The sequence below is a fragment of the Corella eumyota genome, chromosome 1 (genome assembly GCF_963082875.1).
Source record: "Corella eumyota chromosome 1, kaCorEumy4.1, whole genome shotgun sequence".
NCBI classification, from domain to species: Eukaryota; Metazoa; Chordata; class Ascidiacea; order Phlebobranchia; family Corellidae; genus Corella; species Corella eumyota.
The window spans coordinates 2,800,170-2,822,600 of NC_137490.1; the positions used below are offsets into that span (position 1 = coordinate 2,800,170).

At 30.6% G+C, this 22,431-nt stretch overlaps 2 protein-coding genes across 2 annotated transcripts; both read left to right on the plus strand.

Annotated features, from left to right (window-relative positions):
• Window positions 1-1,438: 1,438 nt before the first annotated feature.
• LOC145753250 (uncharacterized) lies at window positions 1,439-22,364 on the plus strand. The gene is made up of 34 exons (XM_082569653.1): window positions 1,439-1,685; window positions 2,554-2,729; window positions 3,322-3,466; window positions 4,311-4,393; window positions 4,737-4,864; window positions 5,983-6,128; window positions 6,650-6,714; window positions 6,997-7,047; window positions 7,520-7,582; window positions 7,778-7,795; window positions 7,941-7,976; window positions 8,606-8,641; window positions 9,175-9,255; window positions 9,468-9,521; window positions 9,748-9,783; window positions 9,931-9,981; window positions 10,211-10,282; window positions 13,623-13,676; window positions 13,860-13,904; window positions 14,141-14,194; window positions 14,410-14,490; window positions 14,685-14,768; window positions 14,894-14,965; window positions 15,495-15,588; window positions 15,757-15,762; window positions 16,191-16,781; window positions 17,439-17,468; window positions 19,101-19,319; window positions 19,797-20,007; window positions 20,259-20,409; window positions 20,870-20,942; window positions 21,316-21,489; window positions 21,691-21,741; window positions 21,998-22,364. Exons 1-34 carry the CDS (start codon window positions 1,472-1,474, stop codon window positions 22,057-22,059), a joined length of 3,507 nt encoding a protein of 1,168 aa, XP_082425779.1. The 5' UTR covers window positions 1,439-1,471; the 3' UTR covers window positions 22,060-22,364.
• LOC145763618 (zinc finger MYM-type protein 1-like) lies at window positions 10,963-13,172 on the plus strand. Its single transcript, XM_082575104.1, has 2 exons — window positions 10,963-12,288; window positions 12,441-13,172. The coding sequence occupies exons 1-2, from the start codon at window positions 10,963-10,965 to the stop codon at window positions 13,170-13,172; spliced, it is 2,058 nt and encodes a 685-aa protein (XP_082431230.1).
• Window positions 22,365-22,431: the final 67 nt, after the last annotated feature.

Here is a 22,431-nt window from a genome sequence, read left to right on the forward strand (position 1 = left end):
TAAGTTTAGATCTTTGGGCTTTTTGTGTTTTAAACTATTGAAGTCGTATTTATTTAAGCATTTCTTACATAATCATTCAAGCGCCCAGAGGCTTGTTATTATTTGGTTATTCGGCAATTTGCAAACTTTCGCGTAGGTGGATTTTAAGAGAAATTTTTCAAAATTGAGCACTTGAAAAGTGAATTCAAACTTTTAACCTATAACGACCCGTAAAATAAATATCCAGAATAACTTTGCGGTTTGTTCAATATTCCGTGAATATTCCATAAAACCTTTCAGTTCCTACTCCCTTGTTTTAAGTTCTCGCTACCCTAAAATTGCAAAACAATATTCAAGTAAACCTTTTTTTGGGTCATTTTAAAAGCTTTTTTTAACCGAAAATTCTGGTGTTGTTTAAGTGAAATGAAGCGTATATCGGAAGTTCTATATAACAGAGCCTTGCTTATTAACTTGCTAAACAGGCCGAGGTACAACTAGAGACAGGAGGTTACGATTTGTTAACAATACCTTAAATGCACCTGTAGAGTCTGAAGGTATAAGTGCGTTGTTATTATTATGCTTTAATAAAAGATTTTTTTTTGCTACAAATTTTAAAATCGGACAGGGTATGTAATTTAGTTGTAACCCTATCCCGTAATGTTTAAAACTTCAAAGGTACCGGTATGTAAATATAACGCTTGGTTGTGTTTGCCGGTCGATAGTACGATAGGGCGATCATTTATCGATAATATTGTCATATTATATTTGCAAAATAAGCGCCTGTTTGTGCGTATGTAATCTGATCAACCCACTAGATTTAAGTGTGAGATTTTTGGTATTCAAAAACAGTTATCGCTCGATTTTAATACTTTAATAATTTCTCGAAATGTCAAAGGCTTTTTGGTTGTAATTGAAGATTGTCAAGGGAAGAATTCAGTAGCTTTTGGGACTTCGTTTACTTAAACTATTTTTTTTCACACACCGCAAACTGAAATCAACTACGCTGATATTATCTGTGCCTAAATCCGCGTTTATAAGACTGGGTTTAAAACGACTTAGCCTTTGTGTATTTTTACACGTATTAGAAAAGATTTGGTTTTTCACTTCGTGTTATAATCGCGCAAAATAAGCAATCCAGTGTTTATATAATATAATTCCGCTATAATCGCTTTTGAATAAGCAACTGATGTTTATATTTAATTTTGCAAGCTTAGGAAACGGTAAAGTAAACTGATAAAGAAAAGAAAAGTAAAAGCCCAAGGTTGAATTTATTAAAAAGTAAAATTTTATTTATTGAAAATAAGATTTTATTTAAGTTTTGTGATTGGACTAAAAATTCAGATTTTGAAGAGTTAAATGTTTAAAATTATTAACAGATTTCGACATTCGGTTTTGGCTAAATTTGGCGCCGAATTTTTAACGAAAATTAACAAATTATATTTTCTTTCCCACTAGTACTTCATTTTTACTAGGCAATTTTGTTAAAATAAAGATGAACGCGTTGATAATAGGAGTCCTGGTGTTCCTGGTTACAATTAGCGGCGACTCGGTCATCGGTCGAAAACATAAGATGAAAACGAGCATGTTGCATCGTCCTCGATTCTCCGAATTCCAGGCCGACGACGCCCTTTTTGATGTGGAACCAATCCCCCCCGACACCATGGTAGGAGAGTGTAGCTGTGAATGCTGCGAACCTACCCCTCCACGTAAGTGGTTTTTCACTTAGTATTACACTTCGCTATGAATATAATTGGTGTCCCGGAGAGCGTATATACCAATGCGAAACTAATTTTCAAAAGCCTGCGAAAATAAATAAAAGCCTATGTAAAAACATATTTCGATTTTGTAACAGTTTTAAATGAGGATAATTGGTCTTTATTTCTTGCGCAAAAGTGTCTTATGACGTAAGTTTCAAGGACAAATTTGTGTTGTTGAACATTTAGATTTTTCCCGATTGGAAATTTGTGTTGTTGAACATTTAGGTATTTTCCGATTGGAAATTTGTGTTTTTGAACTTTTAGATATTTCCCGACTTTTAAATTGCTTTTTCAAGACTTAATATGGTAGTTGCTATTTTTATTTTACTTTTTTTTTATATTGGTAGGGCAGTTTTTTTTTATAAAGTATTCGTTTCCGTGTTGTGATTTACCGCCTATACATATTTATTTCCCGTGATCTTTAGCATAATTTAAGCTATAAACCAGGTTATCCCATATTTGCTTTAAACTAAAACTTGTGTTTGTTTAATATTTCTACATAGGCCTGATTTATGGTGTACCAAATTTTAATAAAAATAACTTTTCTTCAAGTGTTCAACACGTTTAAAACTTTAGTTTATTATTACATTTTTTTTGTGTTTTTTTCTCTGTGTCACCTTTAAGTTATTAAGTTTTATATTTTGTTTAGAAAATAATGCATTGGTAAAGCTTGTTAAAGATATACGTAAACGCCAGTAGACATTGGTGAGGCTCGAACCGAAAACACTTCGGCCCGCAGTCCAATATCATGTACAACACCTTACATTTTCAATCACAAAATCATATAAATGGAAAAAAAAATATTAATATTTTTTAGCGGGAGCATTGGAATCAAAATGTGCGAATGACTTAATCGTTGCTGTGGATAGCAGTGCCTGCTTTCGCGACCACCACACAAGAATGATGAGATTCTTGAGGAAACTTACCAAACAAATCGGGCGAGCAAAGTCGATTCCTTATGGGAGTGATGCAACAAGAATGGGACTTATGCAGGTAATTTATTGATTTTAATTTTTAAATTTTTTTTTAAATACTATTTTTGTTAAAGTTCAATGTAAAACGTGTTAAATAAAATTAATAAGTGTAATAAAAGATGCGCTTAAAAACTACTTTAAATCTATTATTTTTATGGTCTTCTTTAGTTTATTTTTGCACATGTTTTAATGAATACTACGACCTCGCCTAATTTTTTGTGTTTTTTGTGCACATCTCATAAAATTTTATGACATTTGTAGTGAGAAAATATAATAATATAGTTTTTATTTTTTCATGTAGCATAATATTACACTTTTACAAAAATTTTACAGCGAACCTCTAAAAGCCCTTTATTTATTCAAAGCGATACACTTATATATTAAGAGCACACTTAACTTAATTAGTGTAAGGCACAGAAACTTAAGATAATAGAATAATGTAATTAAGTTGGATACTTGCACAGTATCAAAAATTAGTTCACAAAATAAAATTTAATTAAAGCTAATTTTTCACAGAGTTTTTATTCCAAAACATGATTTACATTTTAAAATATTGGCACCACATTTAACACAAGCTTTATATTTTAATTTTTTAATTTTTATAATTCTAGTTCAGCAGCGATATTTTGTTTCCGCTGGAACTAAATTCGTTTAACGATTATACCACCCCTCCTCTTGATACAACCTACAGCAAGGCAATATTGCACGAAGTCGACAATTTGCATTTCCTGGGAGAAGGATCATTTCTAAACAAAGGTAAAAATACAAATTTAAGAGTAAAAGAATTGCCTGCAAACATGCAGAAATAATTGTGTATTGCAAGGCATTAGGCAATTTTTAAAACCACTAATTTATAGAAATATTTCAGCTAAATCACCGAAACGAATCCGAAAATTATTTAGGGCAAAGGGGATGGTTTTGGTTTTCTTTATATTTTTAATAAATTTGCTAAATATCAGGTATTATACAATAAAAGGACGACACTTCATCACCACCTTTTCAATGTTTGATTTGTAAAAATAAACAACATAACGCCCGCATCGTAAACTGTAGGCGTTTTTAACTTAGCTTATTCTACGCTATGTAACATTTAAGTTTAGACTGCGCTCTAGTCACGTACTTAAACAATTGGTATTCTTCGTGATGTTATTTGACCGTAACACTTCGTTTAATTTGACAATTTGCAAAATATTGTTATGTCGAAATCAATTTAATATGAAAATTTCCCAAAATATTTTGAAAGCTTGTGGCTTTTAGGAAAATCTGTTTATTTATCGTTTAACTTCAATATTAAAACGATTCCTTCCTTTTAACTATTGAAGTTCAACTGTGGAAATCTAAATAAAAATACAACCACCCAAAATGAAGAGTTTGATGTTAACGTTTGAAGTTAAATAAAAAAGTAACGCTATCTTAAAATTATTTTCCTATTTTAAAGAAGTTTGCAATCTTTCTACAGTCTTGAAATTATATTCCCAATTTCTTATCCAAAACTGCCAAATACAACTTTAAACTGGGTCGGGGTAACTTATTTTACTCTTTATTGGGTCGTGAGGTTGACTTCGAGGATGAATAAATATAAAAAAATTGTATTTTTTAGCTTTGAATGCAACTGTTAGCCACATGATTGCTGAACCAAGGCCACCCAGTGTATTGGAATCGCTTAATTCTAAACCACGCAGAGTAAGTATTCTGACTCCTTTAATAAATGTTGTTTGAATAATTGTGTAACTAAATTATGGTGCCAGAACGGTCTTAACTTAATTGAAATATCACTAAGAGTTTAATAACTCAATATTAGCTTTAAATATTTATATCGAGTTTACTTTTGTAGTAATACATTAACTATGATTTGTTTTTTGTTTACTTAACATTGACTTTGTGTTGTTTAAGATAAATTTAAACTATACATGATGAGTTTGTCTTTTAACTGCCATTCAATACAAAACCGACAGTACTTAACACTTGATAAGAGAAGGAGTAAACTGACATAATACGTAGTAACGTCTGGTGTTTGTCTGTCTAGGTTGTTATTCTAATTACAAACGGAAAGAGCCATCCAAGTGTTTCCATGGACGATATTGAAAGTTCTATAGAAGCTCTACGAGATGCTGATGTCACTGTTTTGCCCGTTTCGGTCACAAGAGAATGCCAGTAAGTTTACTAAGATTTGTATGTGTGCTTTATAAGGGCTACGGTCCGATATTGTGGTGAACAGGTCATGACGTCGGACTACGAGCCGAAAGGTCTCGGTTTCGAGCATCACCTATGCCACACTATTTGCTGTAAGGTTAAGGGTCATGGCTTAGGATTGTGTTATATATACCGGCCACGACATAGGGCAACGGTCTGAAAGGTAACAAGGGGTTAAGCCGCACTAATGCCAAATTTTTGTGCCCAGCGTTTACACACGCCATTTAGCAAAACCTTTAAAAAATGATAAAAAATAGCACTTTACAAATGTTTCAATAAAAGGCACAATTGCATTATCCTAAACGTTCATAGTTTACGTTGGGCCTTTGCCTTGCTAGTTGCCCTTAATCAGGCGTTAAGAATGTCCCATACACGTTATGTTAACTTACTCTTTCTTAAAAATAGGAACACAAAGTATGGGCTTACAGGCCAATATAGGGGTCATAAACTTTACAAGTCTTGGTAATTATTAAACCTAAGTGAAAGAAACAACATGTACAAAATTTCAGTTCACACTTTTTAACAAAATAAAAACACATTTTTTAAATAGGACAAATAAGTTACTATCTATTGTGCCTAAAATTCTTAGTAAGAATTTCCTGAAACTTTTGTGGTTGTAAAATAAAATTAAAAGGTTTTGTCTAGACTTTAACAATTCTTTAGGTGTGTCTGACACATTTTTTATGGTTTTGTTAAGATCTATAAATATTCAAAACCACTTTTTGTGGAGTTATAAGTCGTCACTTTATTATATCTAAATTTAATGCTATGTAGGTACAGGTGGATTTTCTCAGTATTATGATTTTTTTATAGCATATAAGTCGTTGTTTCATACATGTATATACCTTTTAAATATTGCTAAAATTGAATGCTCAACGAATACTACTTAACTTTACTAAGTCTTAATTTAACAAGTAGTACAGCACAAACAATGCAATAATGGAAATTAACAAAATTAATTTTTTTGGGTAAAACGTAATATAATTGCTAAGTTGTACAAACCTTACTTAACAAATAAGTGTTGCTACTGTTCTAATATACAAACCCAATTTTTTTTAATGTTTTAATTCTGTTTTAAGTGGACAACAATCTGATGTTTGGGTTGAAGGTCTATGTCCTGATACAATCATTATGAACAAACTCGCCAAGGTGGGAAAGTTTGACCGAAGCTTCCAGGAGATGGGATCACGTGACACCGTTGCTAATCTTGTCAAGGAACTAGAAGTAAGTGCTTCAAATTTTAAATTGAAATTAAAGTTTCTACTTTTGTAAAAATTTGGATTGTTTTATAAATAAAACTAAATATATACTCTTGCAAATAAGTGAAATGATATTAAAACTTTACTGTTTGCTGCTAAATGTTAATATTTAAAAAACTGTTTTATATTAGCAAAATTTAAGGTTTGTTAATATTAAATTTTATTATGTTTGTTTTCTAGGAGGTAAGACGCCTGTTTTGCAGCAATCCTGAGTAATGAAAATCCATTAAAGTTGAAATCTTGAAATTCTCAGAATTTGACTTTTATTAAAAATTTAACATTTTAATACAAAAAAATTTAAAAAAATCATATAATTTTGAATAAAGCATATTTCTTATAACAACACTTTTTATTATTTTTATAGATTTATAACCTTTTTTTAACATACAATAGTGTTCTATATAAACTTAATTGACAAGATTTGAATACACAAAGCTTTAATCCAAAAAAATTCCACAAATACATTGGTTTAACTTTATTTTTGTATAGTGCTACGGGCCTCAAGCCATTACTGCTTCAAGATCTTGCAATAACTGTACTTGTTCATGTGAGGTGAGTTATTTGTTCAAAATAAATAAGTGTATAATTGTATTGACCTACGCTGTTATATTTATTCTATTTATTTTAAACATAAATATTGATTTTGTATTTTTTTAATATGACTTATAGTGTACACAATCTAATGCTCTTGCTAAAATTTTAAACACAAAAATTACTTATATTTAACCTTTTAAAATAATTTATTGAACACCATGTTGCCAATTGCCTAATGACTTGTAACAAAATAGTGATTTTATTAAGTTTTGTAAGCAATTTCTTTTATGTTTTGTCTAGTTACCGATCGGACCCAAGGGAGTGAAAGGAGATGACGGTATATCAATCAGAGTGAGTTTAATTTTAATTAAATTTGGTTTATTTATAAATGTTTTAACAGCATCTATTTTTAGAGCTCAATTATATGCAAATCATGTCTAAATTTCTTTGGTATAGGTTAACTAAAACGTAATTTCTTTCTGTATATCTTAATACAGAATTTTTTTTTTGCCTTTTTTTAATGTCTTTGAATGATGTTTTTTTATTGTGCACGGATTTAAATCGTGCTAACCACACGGAAATAGTTTAATCTTTAACATTAAACAGACAAACCGCAATTGCCAATATATAACAAACAATACGATTATATGTAAACACATTTTTATTATGGGTACTCCCTAAACAAAGTTAAATTTAAAGCCATGTTTTTCTAAGATTACAAATTTTTTGGGGCTTACAATGCTATCACTGTATACCCTATAATCGATCTTTCAATAACTCAAGTAATTACATCAACAGCAAAATAAAGTAAATATTAATTTAGGGAGATAAAGGAGATAGAGGTGAGTCTGGTATTGATGGAATTGATGGACTTCGTGGTGATAAGGTAAAATTGATTTTAAAATTTCGAGATGTAGATATTTATGGTAACCTATATTTTTAGCCTTAAATAAAGCATTTAATTAAGCAATGCCTTTAGATATTTTATTATTTTTTACGTATTTTGGTGTTTTTTGTAGTCAATATTTTGTTATTGATATATTTTTACATTTTATTAACAATTTTTTTATTTTATTTTCAGGGCGACGCTGGAGAAAAGGTATACAAACGATTTTAATAATTGTATAACTTAAAATGAAATCAATTTTTGTTCAGTAATGATTGTATTGACTTAATTATGCGTATTGTTACCATACAGTTATGAATTTAATAAGCCTAAAAATAAATTCAAAAATGATTTTTAGGGAGAAGTTGGCCCACCTGGCAGAAGAGGGATTTTTGTAAGTTAAAATCTTATTACCCTTTTTCTTAAAGTAAAATTTATACTTATTTCAATTAAAGCATAACCTCTCAGTTCGCATACTCTTGTTATTTTAAAAACAACATTTTTTACGTTATACAAAACCTGTGTTTTAAATTAATTTACCGCTGTTACTACATGCCGATTGACGACAGTGTGTGGGTGGTTTTGCGTAATCTAACCTTTGTAAATATTTATTATTTACAACTGAGCTAATATTTGTTAATAAAATTACTGCTTTTGAAGTACTAGGTTTATATAACGTTGTTTTTTTAAATATTTGGTTAGTAGAAATTGATTAAAGGTTTAAAACTAAGATAAATTGTTTGCAAATAATTTATTTTACAGCAATTCTCTTGAACTTTAGCATAGAGTTAATTTGTTTTGTAAATTCTTGACTAGTAGCATACGGTTGTTTTATAAAAATGCCTTATAGTTTATGTGAATCAAATGTTTTATAACATTTCGTTATAGTTTATGTCAATTAAATGTATTTAAAATTAATAGTTAAATTCCATTTTTTTTAGAAAGGTTTAACTATTTTTTTATAATTTTTTTTTTTTATAATTTTTTTTTTTTTTTTATTAATATATATTTTTTATTTTTTAGGGTATTGACGGTCGACATGGACGTGATGGAAGAAATGTAAGTAGACATTTTTATAACACAAACATTATAAAATGATCGCTCGATAAAACCAAACAGCTGGCTGATATTTATCTTTAGGAACAACGTGTCTGATTTAATTTAATTTAAATAAAGTTAATTTAAAATTAGGCATCAAGAAAATCGATTTAAAATTAGAGCCACTTTAGGTGATGCCTAACACAAGATGTTACTTAATTTAAGACAGCCTAACTTTATCATGTGCATAACCGTGAAAAAAACTGGTAAAATAAAGGGAAATAATAAAACATTTTAAACATAAAATAGTTTTAAATCTATATGTCACTAAACTTTAATACGGTCTTATGCAAAATAGGCTAAGCACATGTTACTTTAAATAATTTAGGTGCCAGTTAAATGTCTTTAAATATATATACCAGAAATTAGTTACCTTTTATTAAATAAAACAGGAATAAACCCATTGCTTTCAAGGTACCTTTACGTTTGTTATTAGTATACAATTAACTTAATGGCAGGTTGGGTTAGTTTTAAATTATTACTCTTGTTTTTAGGGTACTGATGGACGTCGGGGTGACAGAGGGTTCAAAGGTGAATTAGGAGAAAGGGGTTTTAAAGGAGAGATTGGATTAAAGGTTTAAAAAAAAATTAAAAAAAATGATTAAAACTAATTAATAAAAATTATACCAACTTTAACATAAGTTTTATTTATATTAAAATACACTAATAAACTATAAGAAAAAAACTATTTTAAATTAACTTTTTTAATGTTATTTAGGTTATGAAATTATATTTAAACCCGTTAATAGTATTTCGTTTTTTTACTAAAGATGTTTAATTTATTTAGGGTATTATTGGTGAACGAGGTCTTAAAGGTATTCGTGGAGAAATTGGAATAACGGTAAATTAAATTCTTCTCATGTTTACCTTTTGAGAAATTTTTAATTGTGTGTAAAATACTCTTTTTTTGTATAAAATTATTAGAATCATTAAAACCAAAATGTGTGTACTTGGAATAGAAAATAAGACTTTAAATTAATTTTATTTTATCTAAAGAACATTGTTTTGTATTATAATTATTTATTCAACTACTTTTACTAAAAATATATATTTATTTATATTTTTAGGGTGAAAGAGGTTTAAGAGGTCTTATCGGAGAAAGGGTAAAATATTCATTTTTCCTAAATAAAAAAACACAAATTATTGTGTACCAAAATAGTTGCAACTGTTATTTTAATCAAGTATCTATTTTAACATAATTTTATTAATTTTTTTATTTTTTGTCTAGAACTAATTGATTTTTAATTTAGGGCGAGAGAGGCGAAAAAGGGGGCCGAGGAGAAAAAGGCTTAGGAATAAGGGTAAATATAAGTTAACTTTAATCAATACAAACTTTACATAACCTCAAAAAAATACATTAATTTAAGTTTATTTGCCTTATTATTTATACAAGTTAACTTTTAAATTAACACACTTTTAATTTTAAATAGAAATATAAGTTCTCTAACACGGCACTCTTTAATGAAATTGCACCTGTTTTTAATCGTTATCACTTACAACTTAATCACTTATTATATCCTTAATGTTTAGGGAGATAAAGGTATTCGTGGAGAACGAGGAAGAGATGGAATTGATGGCTTGAAAGGAATGCTTGGCGGCAAAGTAAGTTAAAACTCTTATTTAAAAAAAAAACTTTGTGTCTTGTTTAACAGATTAAAAATTGTGAAGTATAATAAATAATTCTTAAATAGGCTAGAAAAATGGAGAAATAAAGTTTAACTGTTTTAATATATATAATATTAGGTTTAAAAATTGTTATTAGTCTTAGTATTAATATAAGCATAAATTAAGTGTTAAAAATAAAACCTTACTAAAAAAAACGGTTTAAAATTAATTTTTTAAAGTTTAGGTATAATTAAAAAAAAGGACTATTACCTTAAAATGTTATCTAATAATATTAGTTTTGAATTAAATTACGTTAAACTTATAGAGAGTATGATGGCAGGGGCGCCGACTTCTAGGGGGGCAGAGGGGCACCGCCCCCCATGTTTTTTAGGCTAAAGGGGCTTTCCCTGACTAAAAACGGAAAATACGTAATTTAAACTACCAAAAAGCGTTAATATATTAATTCCCGTTGTTTATTATTGTTTTTAAAAATTCGTGCGTAACTTATAAATGCCATTTAAAATATCGAAAGATTAATGGAAATGCGTAATTATGCACAGCGTGAGAAGCCAAGCCGAGCAGCGGGGTTTCTGAATATAATGACCAAACGCAATTGTCCACTTTTAAAATTTAATATAAAACTTAGTCATTTTATACCAGTATTATGCAAAGAAAGCATGTCTAAAAAACAATCTAGCAAGCGTATTGATTCTTTTTTTACACCTTTGCCAAAAAAATTGAAACAAAATGTAGTAGATTCAGAAATACAAATAGACGAGTCGCAAGATTTAATAGAAGAAACTGGTAGTACTGCACCTTCGACTTCATCAAACCTCGGTAAAAGTGTTGATCATAGAAAATTTCAAAGTAGTTGGAAAAAAGATCATCCTTGGATTTTATACGACGAGCTTCTGGATGTAGCAAAATGCGAAATATGTACGTGGGCATTTCAAACTGGGAAGGTATCTCAAAATACGAAGCGAATACTTCAGGCTAAGGGTGGCATATGGATTACCGGGTACAGAAACTGGAAAAAGGGAAAATATGCATTTGACAAACATGCTACTAGTACATACCACAAAGATTGTCACACTTCAAAAATATTTAACTCAGGAAAAAGCGGCACTGATTTAATTGGCAAAATGCGTTTAATCACAAACAAAACTAATGCAGAAAATAGAAAGGCGCTTGATGCAATTTTCGATGTTATTTTAAATTTAGCACGCCAAGGACAAGCATTAAGAGGCCACACAGATGAAAGTTCAAATCTTCAAGTTTTTATGAATGTTTTAAAAGGCCACAGTTCGCATGTCAAAACCTGGCTTGATAGACATTATAGGTATAAATGGATGAGCCACGACATACAAAATGAAATTTTGGAAATGTGCGCCCATAAAGTATTGCGTGTGATAGTGCAAAGGGTTAAAAATGCAAAATTCTTTAGCCTGATTGCTGATGAAACGACCGATTTGTCGTGCAAAGAACAACTTTCTATTTGTGTTCGCTATGTGGATTCGTCCTACAACATCTACGAAGATTTTTTAGGAATGCACTGTGTCGTTAAGACCAATGCAAAATCATTGTTTATTGTAATTAAGTCCGCATTGCTCTCGTTGGGGATTGATATTCGTGATTGTAGAGGACAAGCCTATGACGGCGCAGCTAATATGAGAGGCCATTTGCGGGGTTTGCAGGCCTTGTTTAAGGAGGAAAACCCACTGGCTTCCTATGTTTATTGCGCAGGTCACCAACTTAACTTGGTAGTGCAAGATGCTTTTAACGCAAGTCATGATGGCATGAACGCATTAAATGCCTTAAATGCCACTGTAAAATTTATTAAAGGCTCGCCCAAACGACTTGCAATGTTTGAGGAATTTGTGTTGGGTAACGAAGAGCATACTTTAACACTGCGACCCCTTTGCCCAACTCGTTGGGTTTTGCGCCTTCCTGCTGTTAATGCCTTCTTGCAAAATTATGAAGGAATACTTGATTGGCTGCATGAAGTGTCAAAAACCAACGACGCTGATATATTGACAAAAAATAAGGCCAGGTCACTACTATCGTTGTTAGAAACTTTTTCTACATATTTTATGATTCGTTTATTCCAACGTTTACTAATTTCTTTTAATCCTGTACATGTCGTTATACAAAAAAGGGTATTTCGATTGGAAAATGCAAGTCGTTACTGGGGAATTTGATTGATGTTATATCTGCCGACGCTGGTTCTATCGTAAACGCAAGTGAGTTTTTTAATAGTGTCAAAGAAGCTGCAGTGTGTTTAAAAATAAATCTACCTTCTATTAGAATAAGTCGCTGCCGATCTTCCAATGATACAACCACTGTTGAAGACTATTACAAAAAAATATATGTAGACATTTTAACTTGCGCTTCTTCTTCCCTTTTAACTCGGTACGAAGCCGACAGTTTACAAACAGTAGAAACTATGGAAAATCTACTGTCGGGCAACTTACAAATTTCTAAAGAAGAAGTGGAAAAAGGATTTCCTGATTTACAATATGACGCCCTTGCTACGGAAATTACCCAATTTAAATCTTACAAAATACACAAAGGTTTGGACGATGTGGTTACACCTGATAATTTAACAAAGTTGTTTCGTGATACTGACTCTCTTCAAGCATTTTTTCCAAACATTGCCACTATTTTAAAACTTTATTTAACTTTGCCCTGCACATCATGTGAAGCTGAACGTTCGTTTAGTACTTTGCGTAGAGTGAAAACCTATCTACGAACAACAATGACGCAAAAACGTCTTAATCATGCATGTGTTTTATCTTCACATAAAGAAATTGTGGACAAATTAAACAAAACTGAACTAATAAATGAATTTATTTCAAAAAATGACATTCGAAAAAACGCGTTTGCATGAAGCAAACCTGCTTATCGTTAATGTGTTTTTGTTTGTTTTAAGTGTTTTTTGAGTATAAAATGTACCATTTTTTTAATTTTTTGTTGTTTTTTTAGTTTTGAAAAAATAAAAAGTAATTAGTAAAAACAGCCGAATAGAACTATATTTCTTAGCGAGTATTATACATCTGTTTTTAAAATGACGCGCATAGATTCTTGATACTTTTTTAATCTCTAATTTACACACAAGGCTTTTTATTTCGCTATAATTCCTTTTATTTATACGCTGTCTAATGACGTCATAAAAATCCCCCGCCCCCCGTAAATTTATACGAAGTCGGCGCTTATGTATGATGGTATATGCTATCTTTTATGTGGAACAACTAATTCATTGTAGGCTTATCTTTTAATGCTAGGTGCATATATATTATTAGATCAATATTGGTTTACCGGTTTAACATTTATTTTAAAGGGACGAGATGGAAGAAGAGGGCTTTGTGGAAAACTTGGACCTGCTGGAAGACCGGTAAATAAATGTTACAAGTTTAAATACTAAGTATATTTTTAAACTAATTTAAATATTAAAAGGCTATATGCCTAAAAGGATATTTTTTTTATAGCAAATGGCCAAAATTTTTAAATTTATTATTTAATTATTTAAATCTTTTTTTTGTTAATGTATTTATTTAAATTTATTATTTTTTAAAAGGGTCTTCTCGGTGGTAACGGTTTAGATGGTTTAGAAGGAGCAGAGGTAAGAAATAAATATAAGTTTAATTATTTTTGTCGCATATTATCAAAACATTATTTTTAATAATATTCTCCTTTCTTATAATATGCTACTTTGTTATAATATACCATTTGCCATATTTGGAAAAATAACATAACATAGACTAATTTGTTTTACGTTTTTTGCCATATTCTAACAAAGAATAAATAAACTGCCACAGTTTTTCTGATGCTATGTAAACTGTTAATGTTTTGTTGTAGGGTCCACGGGGTATCCAAGGTCCAAGAGGTGACAAAGGAAGCACTGGAGACAGGGTAAATTTTTAATTGTTTCTTTATGTTTTTCGTCAGCTTTAACAGTTTTTAAGAGGCAATTTATTTAAGCAAAAATGATAATGTTGTTATTTTATTTATAAGTCCTATCCTCATCACCGGTTTATTTTTAGAACAACTTTTGTTTAGTGTATATGTTGTACTATTACTTTGTTAGTTAATTCTATTTTGTTTAACTCTGTGTAACATACACACAGGGACCAATTGGACTACAAGGAGAGAATGGTTTCGATGGCCAGATTGGATTGCCTGGCGAGCAAGGACCTGAGGGCCCGAGAGTAAGTGTTGTTATTTACAAATATGACGTCATAAACCGCTAGGGAGATTACGAAATTTAAACAAGTTATTTAAAGTGATTTCCTTTCATCTTAAAAGCCTGAAAGGAAGTAAAATGGTACATCCTACGGGACCTTAACGTGTACGTAATGTGAAAAACAGTTTTAACATTTTCTCGATCTGACCTTTGTAACAGGGCCCTAGAGGTCATGCTGGTAACAAGGGGGAACCGTCTGCGGTGCCAGGTGTTCCAGGAATTCAGGGACGAGAAGGACCAAAGGTATTTATAACGAGACTTTGCCTTAATTTTGTGAACCTTTTTTATTTTTACATTTAATGTTATAAAATCAATCATTAATGTTTAATATTTATGCCTAAAATAATATTTTTTTATTACCGCTACAGGGTGAACGAGGTGCCGATGGTGCTGATGGTTTAGACGGGCCCGAGGGGCCACGGGGGCGAGAAGGAAAGAGGGTAAGTCAGATTTAAAACAAACAATAAAATAATTCATTGTATGTCTAACATATCCGGTAACTTGGCTTATAGTATAAGTGCAGTATTAGAAGTTGTCGTTTGATCATATATGCTTTAATATAGACTTTAATATATGGTTAGTTTTTTTGCTTGCTCTGCGGACATTAATAACCCTGGCTTTGACATAGCAACAACTTTACTGTAATTATCGTCTTACTAATGATGGTATTATCGACCCCCGGATTTCAAGTAGTGATATTTAATGGCGTAGCTTTTTTTTATTTTGGTTTTTCGCACATTGATGAAAGTAAATAATAAATACGATATACAATTAATATTACAACAATGCGACGGGAAAAAATGACAAAATCAATTTTATGACTTAAAACATGCCAAAAGTATTAATGTTTACATAAAGATTTTAAATATGTTATGGCATGGTCACCAAACCCATAGCCACTGATTAACAAAACCAGCAGCCTATAATCTTTTAAGTTAGGATAAAAAATATTTTTTTTTTATATTGTAGGGCGAACCTGGCATCAGAGGATTACCTGGTATTTACAATCTTGAGGAACTCCGGCCAATCATCGCTGATATCATTAGGGAACTAATGCCAGAAGGTAAATTGAATTCGTTATACAATATTGTCGAAAAAAATCATGTTTCTACTTAAATACAAAAAATGGGTATACAGCAAAATGGTACCGGCAGTAGAATACATTTTTTATTAAGAATTTACACTTAAAAGTCTTTATGCCAATTTAACCTTTCTTTTTTATATTTTTCAGAATGTGGTAAGTACGACTTGGTCCACACTATTTAGGTCTTTTCTTGTCCAAGAGCGGTTTGCTTTTTGGCATGGCTGTTTCACTAATAGTTGTTCTGTCAAACAAAGCCATACCATAATAACTACAATGTATTATTATGAACAAATATACAAATTATAATTTAATTGGAAAATAAGCTTTCAATAATTAGCAAACATATCATTTTTGACACACTTCAATTAGTTAACCAAATCTTAAATTGTGGATAACCATTAAGCGTATAGGAATTGCTCTATCACGCTAAGTGAATAGACACGATCATCACTGAATTTGCAAATGATTTTCTCAAAATGAATGTTGTTTTATTGCATGCCAAAGCGTGTGTGATAAAACAATGCCTGATTCTTATACATATTAATGTTTTGTGATGTCATATATGTATGTTGTTATAAAAGAGGGTCCAGTCCCCGAATGCACTGAATATCCAATCGATTTGGCGTTCCTTGTCGACGGAAGCGACTCAATTACCCGCGACGAGTTCGACCTGATCAAAGAATGGATTCTAACAACCGTGGACTCTTTCGACCCCGAGGCACGTAAGATTCCCATCCATATTGACGTCATTCAGTATTCTGAGAACAGTCAGATCGAAGTACACGCGAACGTCTTACACAACTCGAATGAAATACGTGACGATGTAACCGGTATTGAGCAGATGAGGTCAGGTACCAAGACTTACGGTGCTCTGGAATTTGTTAACCAGCAAGTATACCCTGACATGCGAGCAAGTTCTTACAAGATTCTTATTACGATGACTGATGGAGATGCAAGCGACCAAAGGAACCCTCAAGCTATTGATGAGGCTCGTAATAACTTCAACCTTATGATTGCCGCTGGTGTTGGTAGCAAAGTCAACGTTGTTGAGCTAGAAGATTTTGCAACCAACGCGAATACAATTTACAGCGTTGAAGACTTCTCGGCCTTGCAGCATACTATTTCAACTATCGTGGAAAATATTTGCACTGGAATTTCTGATATTATTGGAGGTAAGGTGCTCTTTGTCGCCACAGGTGGTCGTTTCACTTCTAATTAGTTTCCTATTAAAGAAAAATATTTTTATTTAATTTAATTTTAAGTAATTTCAACTCTTGGTTGTTTTATTTTTTCCACTTGTAGAAAAACTTAAAATTTTGAAAATACAAAATTATAAACTTTTAATAAAGTATAACATTTCTTTTGTTAGTCTTGTTTAACGTACTTACAATTAAACTCCACTTTATTAATACATACATTATTAATTTATCTTCTAAACTTACCCTTATTTTTAAGCTGTAGCGAATTATAGTTATTATTAATACTGTTGTTGAAATATACATTCTAATTTGCTTTTCTTAATAATATTTTTAAAGCCCTTTTTCTTGTATTATGCGAATTGTAATTAATTTGTTATTTTATATTATTAATTTGTTGCATGTTGTTATAGATAAACTACTTTTTATCTGCATGAAGCTATTGCATGTTAATTTATTTATATGAAATTATGCTTGAAAAAAATATTTTCTGTTAACTTTAAAGTCTACTTTTTTTTAATCCATTTTAAAACTTGTTTAACTTTTATTGATTCTAATAACTATTAAATAATAATATTTTAATTTTTTTTTATTAAAGATATTTTTAATAACCAATTTTTTTATATTTTTTAGGTGAAGATTCAAGCAGTGAAGTAACCACTGGTTAGTAAAAATTCATTTTATATTTCACACGAAAATGTTAATCCTAATTTCAGCACACGCTTTTAAATTTATAATTTATTTCAAAAGTTTAAAGAGTTTTTTTTGTAAATTTTTTTGAATTTAAAGTTTTGGTGCTATGATGACGTCACTGGTCGAGCAACTAGGCAAAAAATTAAGAATTTGTTTTACAAATTTAAAAAAAAAATTGGAAAAAAAAAGAATATTGAATAAAAAAAAATTTGGAGGCTAATTGCTTTGTCGGGTGGTCAGTATGGCACCAGCCATTTTGCAGCGTTGAAAAAATTAGGCAAATGATAAAAATAAAAAAAATTTAAATTAAAAAAAAAAATTATAAAAATTGAAATTACAAGAAAATTTTTAAGAAATTGAAAATTGGAAAAAAAAACTCTTAAATTCTGAAAACGATATTCTGTTTAGTTTCTCGTCGGTTCAAACGTCATCATGCAAAGAAACCTTAACTGATCAGCACATATAATTAACAATTAACCTAATTAAAAAAAACACTAAAATACTTTGCGCATATATACAGCATATTGTACAAGCTTTATTTTGCTAAAACCTCTTCGCCGATTTCTCAATTAGATTGCTTTCTATTTTGTATCAGCATATTAAATATAATTAAGTTCCTAATGTTCTAATTAACAATATATAATAAGGTGATATGACCTAGTTGTGTGTGAATTTATATACCTTCAATCTTGTTGTGATAATCATATGAGGTTTATTTTAGATGCTTTCGTTTAATTGATATTATTAAAGTATAATTTTTTGCAATTTAAAAGGGTTTGTGTAATTAGTTTTAACAAAAGTTGTTAGTTATGCCGATATAAGTAATGAATGCTTTTAGAACTTACAGTTTTAAAATGTGAGGATGGCGACATATAATCTGGTTAAGGTATTTGCGAAACGCGGTTTGCTTAAAAAGTCGTTAAATCGTCCGTAAAAAAGCAAACTTTTTTGTTTGACTTTAAAATGTCGCAATAACGACGTTAGCGGCGTTTGGCGCCAAAAAGTCTGCCGCCCTATTTGCCACGTGGCATTTAAAATTAGTTCGTCTTGTGACGTCATAAGGCCATTGTATTTTATCATGTTTAAAAAGGAGGATAACTTCCCGGCATTTCCGTTTCTTTTTTTAATTTTTAGAATCTCCGGGTCGTGGCGATGCCAGGAAATAAAAACCTTTCTGCTTTCGATCGCGTTTTGGATTATTAACATTTTATCACACTTCACTTTTTCGTCATAACGAACAAATTAAATAAGAGAATTTAATTTTTCATTCTATTTATATATGTGTATATGGCATTTTAAATTCCTCGCCTAAATTGACATTTATTTACACACTATTGCGTTTGAAATATAAGCGTTCCTATATAAGTATGTAATATATATGTATATGTAAACAATACAGCATAACCTTCAATTAAATTTTGTTTTATTTTTTTTTCATTTAATGCTATTCTACCCTACAACACCGTCTGAAAAACTGGTGAATTCGAATGACAAACGTAAATATTCATCCGCCATACTATAACAACAAACGAAATGTCATTACATAAATATAAACTTTTAAACCTTGCACGAATGCACGATTAAAATAATCAAAAATTAAAGATCATCCCCCTCAAAGGCCGAATTTTAGCGACAACGATGACATATGCGGGGAACTCCCCCCCTTAGGGAACTGTCACGAGGACCCTTCCACGCCTCCAGTGACTAAATATTACTGGAATAAGGCGGTGCAGCATTGCGTGTTTATTTATTATAACAACTGCCCGGGCGGCAATATTTTCGACACGGAAATTGAATGTCAATTAAGGTGCAGCCCGCCCTGTAAGTTGACCTTGTTGTTGCGTTTGAAAAAAGCGTTAGTTACGTCACTGTAAGGCGATTTTTAGAATGACGTCAATTAAAAACGTCGTCTCTCATATCATCTTGTTTTGTATGTCAATGACATTGAATAAAGCATGTTGTTGATATCACTACATGTTTTGTTAAAGGTTTATTTGGTTAAATATGTTTGTCAAAGCGTAAGGCATGCGTGTTAGTTAACTAAATACATCATAACGAAAGATTTCTTTATAACAAATTACATCGGAATTCATATACAAGAATAACACATTTTCATACTGTAACATATGCTTGCACATTTGTTTTGTTATCATATATTATGTGTCTTGGATGTTTATTTAGGGTAAGTTGCTTTCTAATTTACCTTTGTAATAAAGATGTTGATTTAAACTTTATTATATAAACATAAACTGGTTAGTAAGCAATTCCAAACCTTAACTAGTAGCCTTTATTTTGTAGTAGTTTCAACCACAGTACCACCTACAACCACTACTCTACTCAGTGTCAACAATCGGGCTTACTTATCCTTCGTATTGGACGACAGCTCCTCGATAAGCGATGAAGGTTTTATTTTACTTCAGGAATTTCTAAGGAACGTCGTGGAAGAAATACCAAACGTTGGTGTTGATGGAGTCCAAGTATCAATGATCCAATATAACGAGGAGCCAAGGTATTTTTGCTTTACCTACTTTAAATTATACATATACAGATAAACAACGGGTATAAATCGTAGGTGGGACAAAGATAAAAATTAGGTTTACGGTTCTTAGTTAATAATAGGTCATAAATAAATATAAATATTAAAAATGCGAACAACTTTCTTTAAAAGACATATATACTTTTTATTTAAAATTTTACTTTAAAACATTTATGTGCTTGTTTACATTTTTTGACAAATGTAATTTTTAAACATGTGTGCAGACAACAACTGACCTTTGATCAGTGCATTAACAAAGAAGTTGCTTTGGATGCCATTGGAGAATTGGAAAAGGTTGGTGGAGGAACCAGAACGGGAAGAGCTTTACAATTCCTCAGCGGTGACTACGAAGATGCTACTCCTGGTGTAAAAAAGGTAAAACTGGGATTTAATTTTTTTAAATTATCTTTGTTAATCTTATTGGCAATAATTTCATATCAAAATTTTCTTTGACGTTAATATTATAATATTTGTTAGTATTATGTTTCGATATTTAGTTATTATATGCTGTTGCTCTCGAATAAGGGACTTTAAAAAATATAAACTCCTACTAAGCCAAAGATCGATTGCCCGTTTAATTCTTAATTACTTATAATCAATATTATTTCGATACTTTTAAAGTTAACTCACGACTGGATCAAAGTATTACACTATGTTTAGACTGTTAAATCGACTTTTCTATATCAAGGATAAAATTACACGAAAAAATTATAAAAAGGAACTATTTATAGCGTATCTTAAATAAATACAAGCAACAAAAACTAGGTCGGGGAAAGTTGAATTGTTAACATCTTTATTCTCAAGTTAATGGATAAACGATGTTGTTCTAATGTAGATTGCTGTAGTTATCACGGATGGAAGAAGTCAAGATGATGTCAAACCACCAGCTGATGACCTCAAGGAATCTGGTAAGTATTTCCTAATTCATTAAAGTACATGACCTTGGATTTTTTGGTTTTCGACTCAATGTATAGGAAGCGCGGTGTAGCGGTTAGACCACTTGACTTTACTATACGAAGTTCTAGGTCCAATCTTCACTGCTTTTATGCTGAACCCCCTCGAATAAGGAACTATAAACTGTATAAACACTTAGGCCAACTCTTAATTAGCAGCCTAAATATTGGTTAATCATAAACAATATTATTTCTAACTTCAAAAGGCAACTTGAAACTGGGTCAAGTCAGCTAATGCTACTTTATGTTTAGGTCGTTTGTTAGGCTGTTCTTATCATGTTAAGACAAACTAGAAATTCTAATACCGAAATCCTGTTTTATTTATAAGGTGTTACAATGTTTGCTATCGGTGTTGGAGAGGCTCAAATTTACGAACTTACGGAAATAGCCTCGGAACCAACTGATCTGTATGTGTTAAGCGTCACGAATTACAGACGCATTGCTTCACTCCAAGATCTCCTTGTTCGAAGTATCACCAAGGTCATAGAAGGAAGTTACCATGGTAAGTGCAAGAAGCTTAGATAAAGTAAAATTTAAATAGAAAGGTAACTCAAAATCTTTGGTTGTTGCAGTTGTGGTTGTGGTATTCGGTAATTTTTTTAATATTTAAATGCTCACTCTAAACATGCTATATCACCAAACTTCAAACTGTTAATAATTAAGATTTTCTATTAAATCTAATACATTAAAAATTGTGTTTTAGAAGTGGTTACCGAGGAGGATATAACTGATGACGATGACTTAATATTTGGAGGTAATGGTTTTAATAATATTAGTTTGAAAATATGTATATTAATTATTATGCATTAGACTATTTTTTAAGGCTTGTCAAATTATATATTAAACTGATATAAAATTCAAATTGCATTTATCTTACTAAATTTGTGTTATTTCGAAAATATTTGAGTCTAAACCTTAGTAAAAAAAATTAAACTAGCCTGTAAAACAACCTGTTTTACCTTGATAATACTTCAAAATAAAAAACACTTTCAACATGCGTTTTTCTTTAGAATCTACAACTGATAACTTACCGGAGGGATCTGGAGGCCCGGGCTTATCGTGGCGATCGTAATCAGCATATTTTATTGAATCAGCATATTCTATTCGATTTATTTTGCGCATGCTTTTCTATATAAGTGCATATTTCGTGTATTATAAGATTATATATCCAATTACTAAAAATACTTTGACATTTGCAGTAATTTTAAATAATTTTATTCAAATTTTATATAATTAGTTGCAAGTTCCATTGCTATTGCTTTACCACAGCTTGTTGCAATATTATATTCATCATTTTTTTCATACGATATATTTTTAAAGTTTATACTTTTGAGTTATCTTCACATTGCTTATTAGCTAATAAATAATTAAAGTACATTATAAGGAATATGTCGTTTGTTGTTATAAATATTATTTATTCAACAATTTTGAGTGGCTAGGTGTG

Coding starts and splice junctions, on each gene's coding strand:
- LOC145753250 (XM_082569653.1), top strand. CDS start 1,472: ATGAACGCGTTGATAATAGGAGTCCTGGTGTTCCTGGTTACAATTAGC. Junction 7,977..8,605: donor CTGGCAGAAGAGGGATTTTT/GTAAGTTAAAAT, acceptor TTTATTTTTTAG/GGTATTGACGGTCGACATGG. Junction 14,491..14,684: donor AAGGACCTGAGGGCCCGAGA/GTAAGTGTTGTT, acceptor CCTTTGTAACAG/GGCCCTAGAGGTCATGCTGG.
- LOC145763618 (XM_082575104.1), top strand. CDS start 10,963: ATGTCTAAAAAACAATCTAGCAAGCGTATTGATTCTTTTTTTACACCT. Junction 12,289..12,440: donor TACTTGATTGGCTGCATGAA/GTGTCAAAAACC, acceptor TATACAAAAAAG/GGTATTTCGATTGGAAAATG.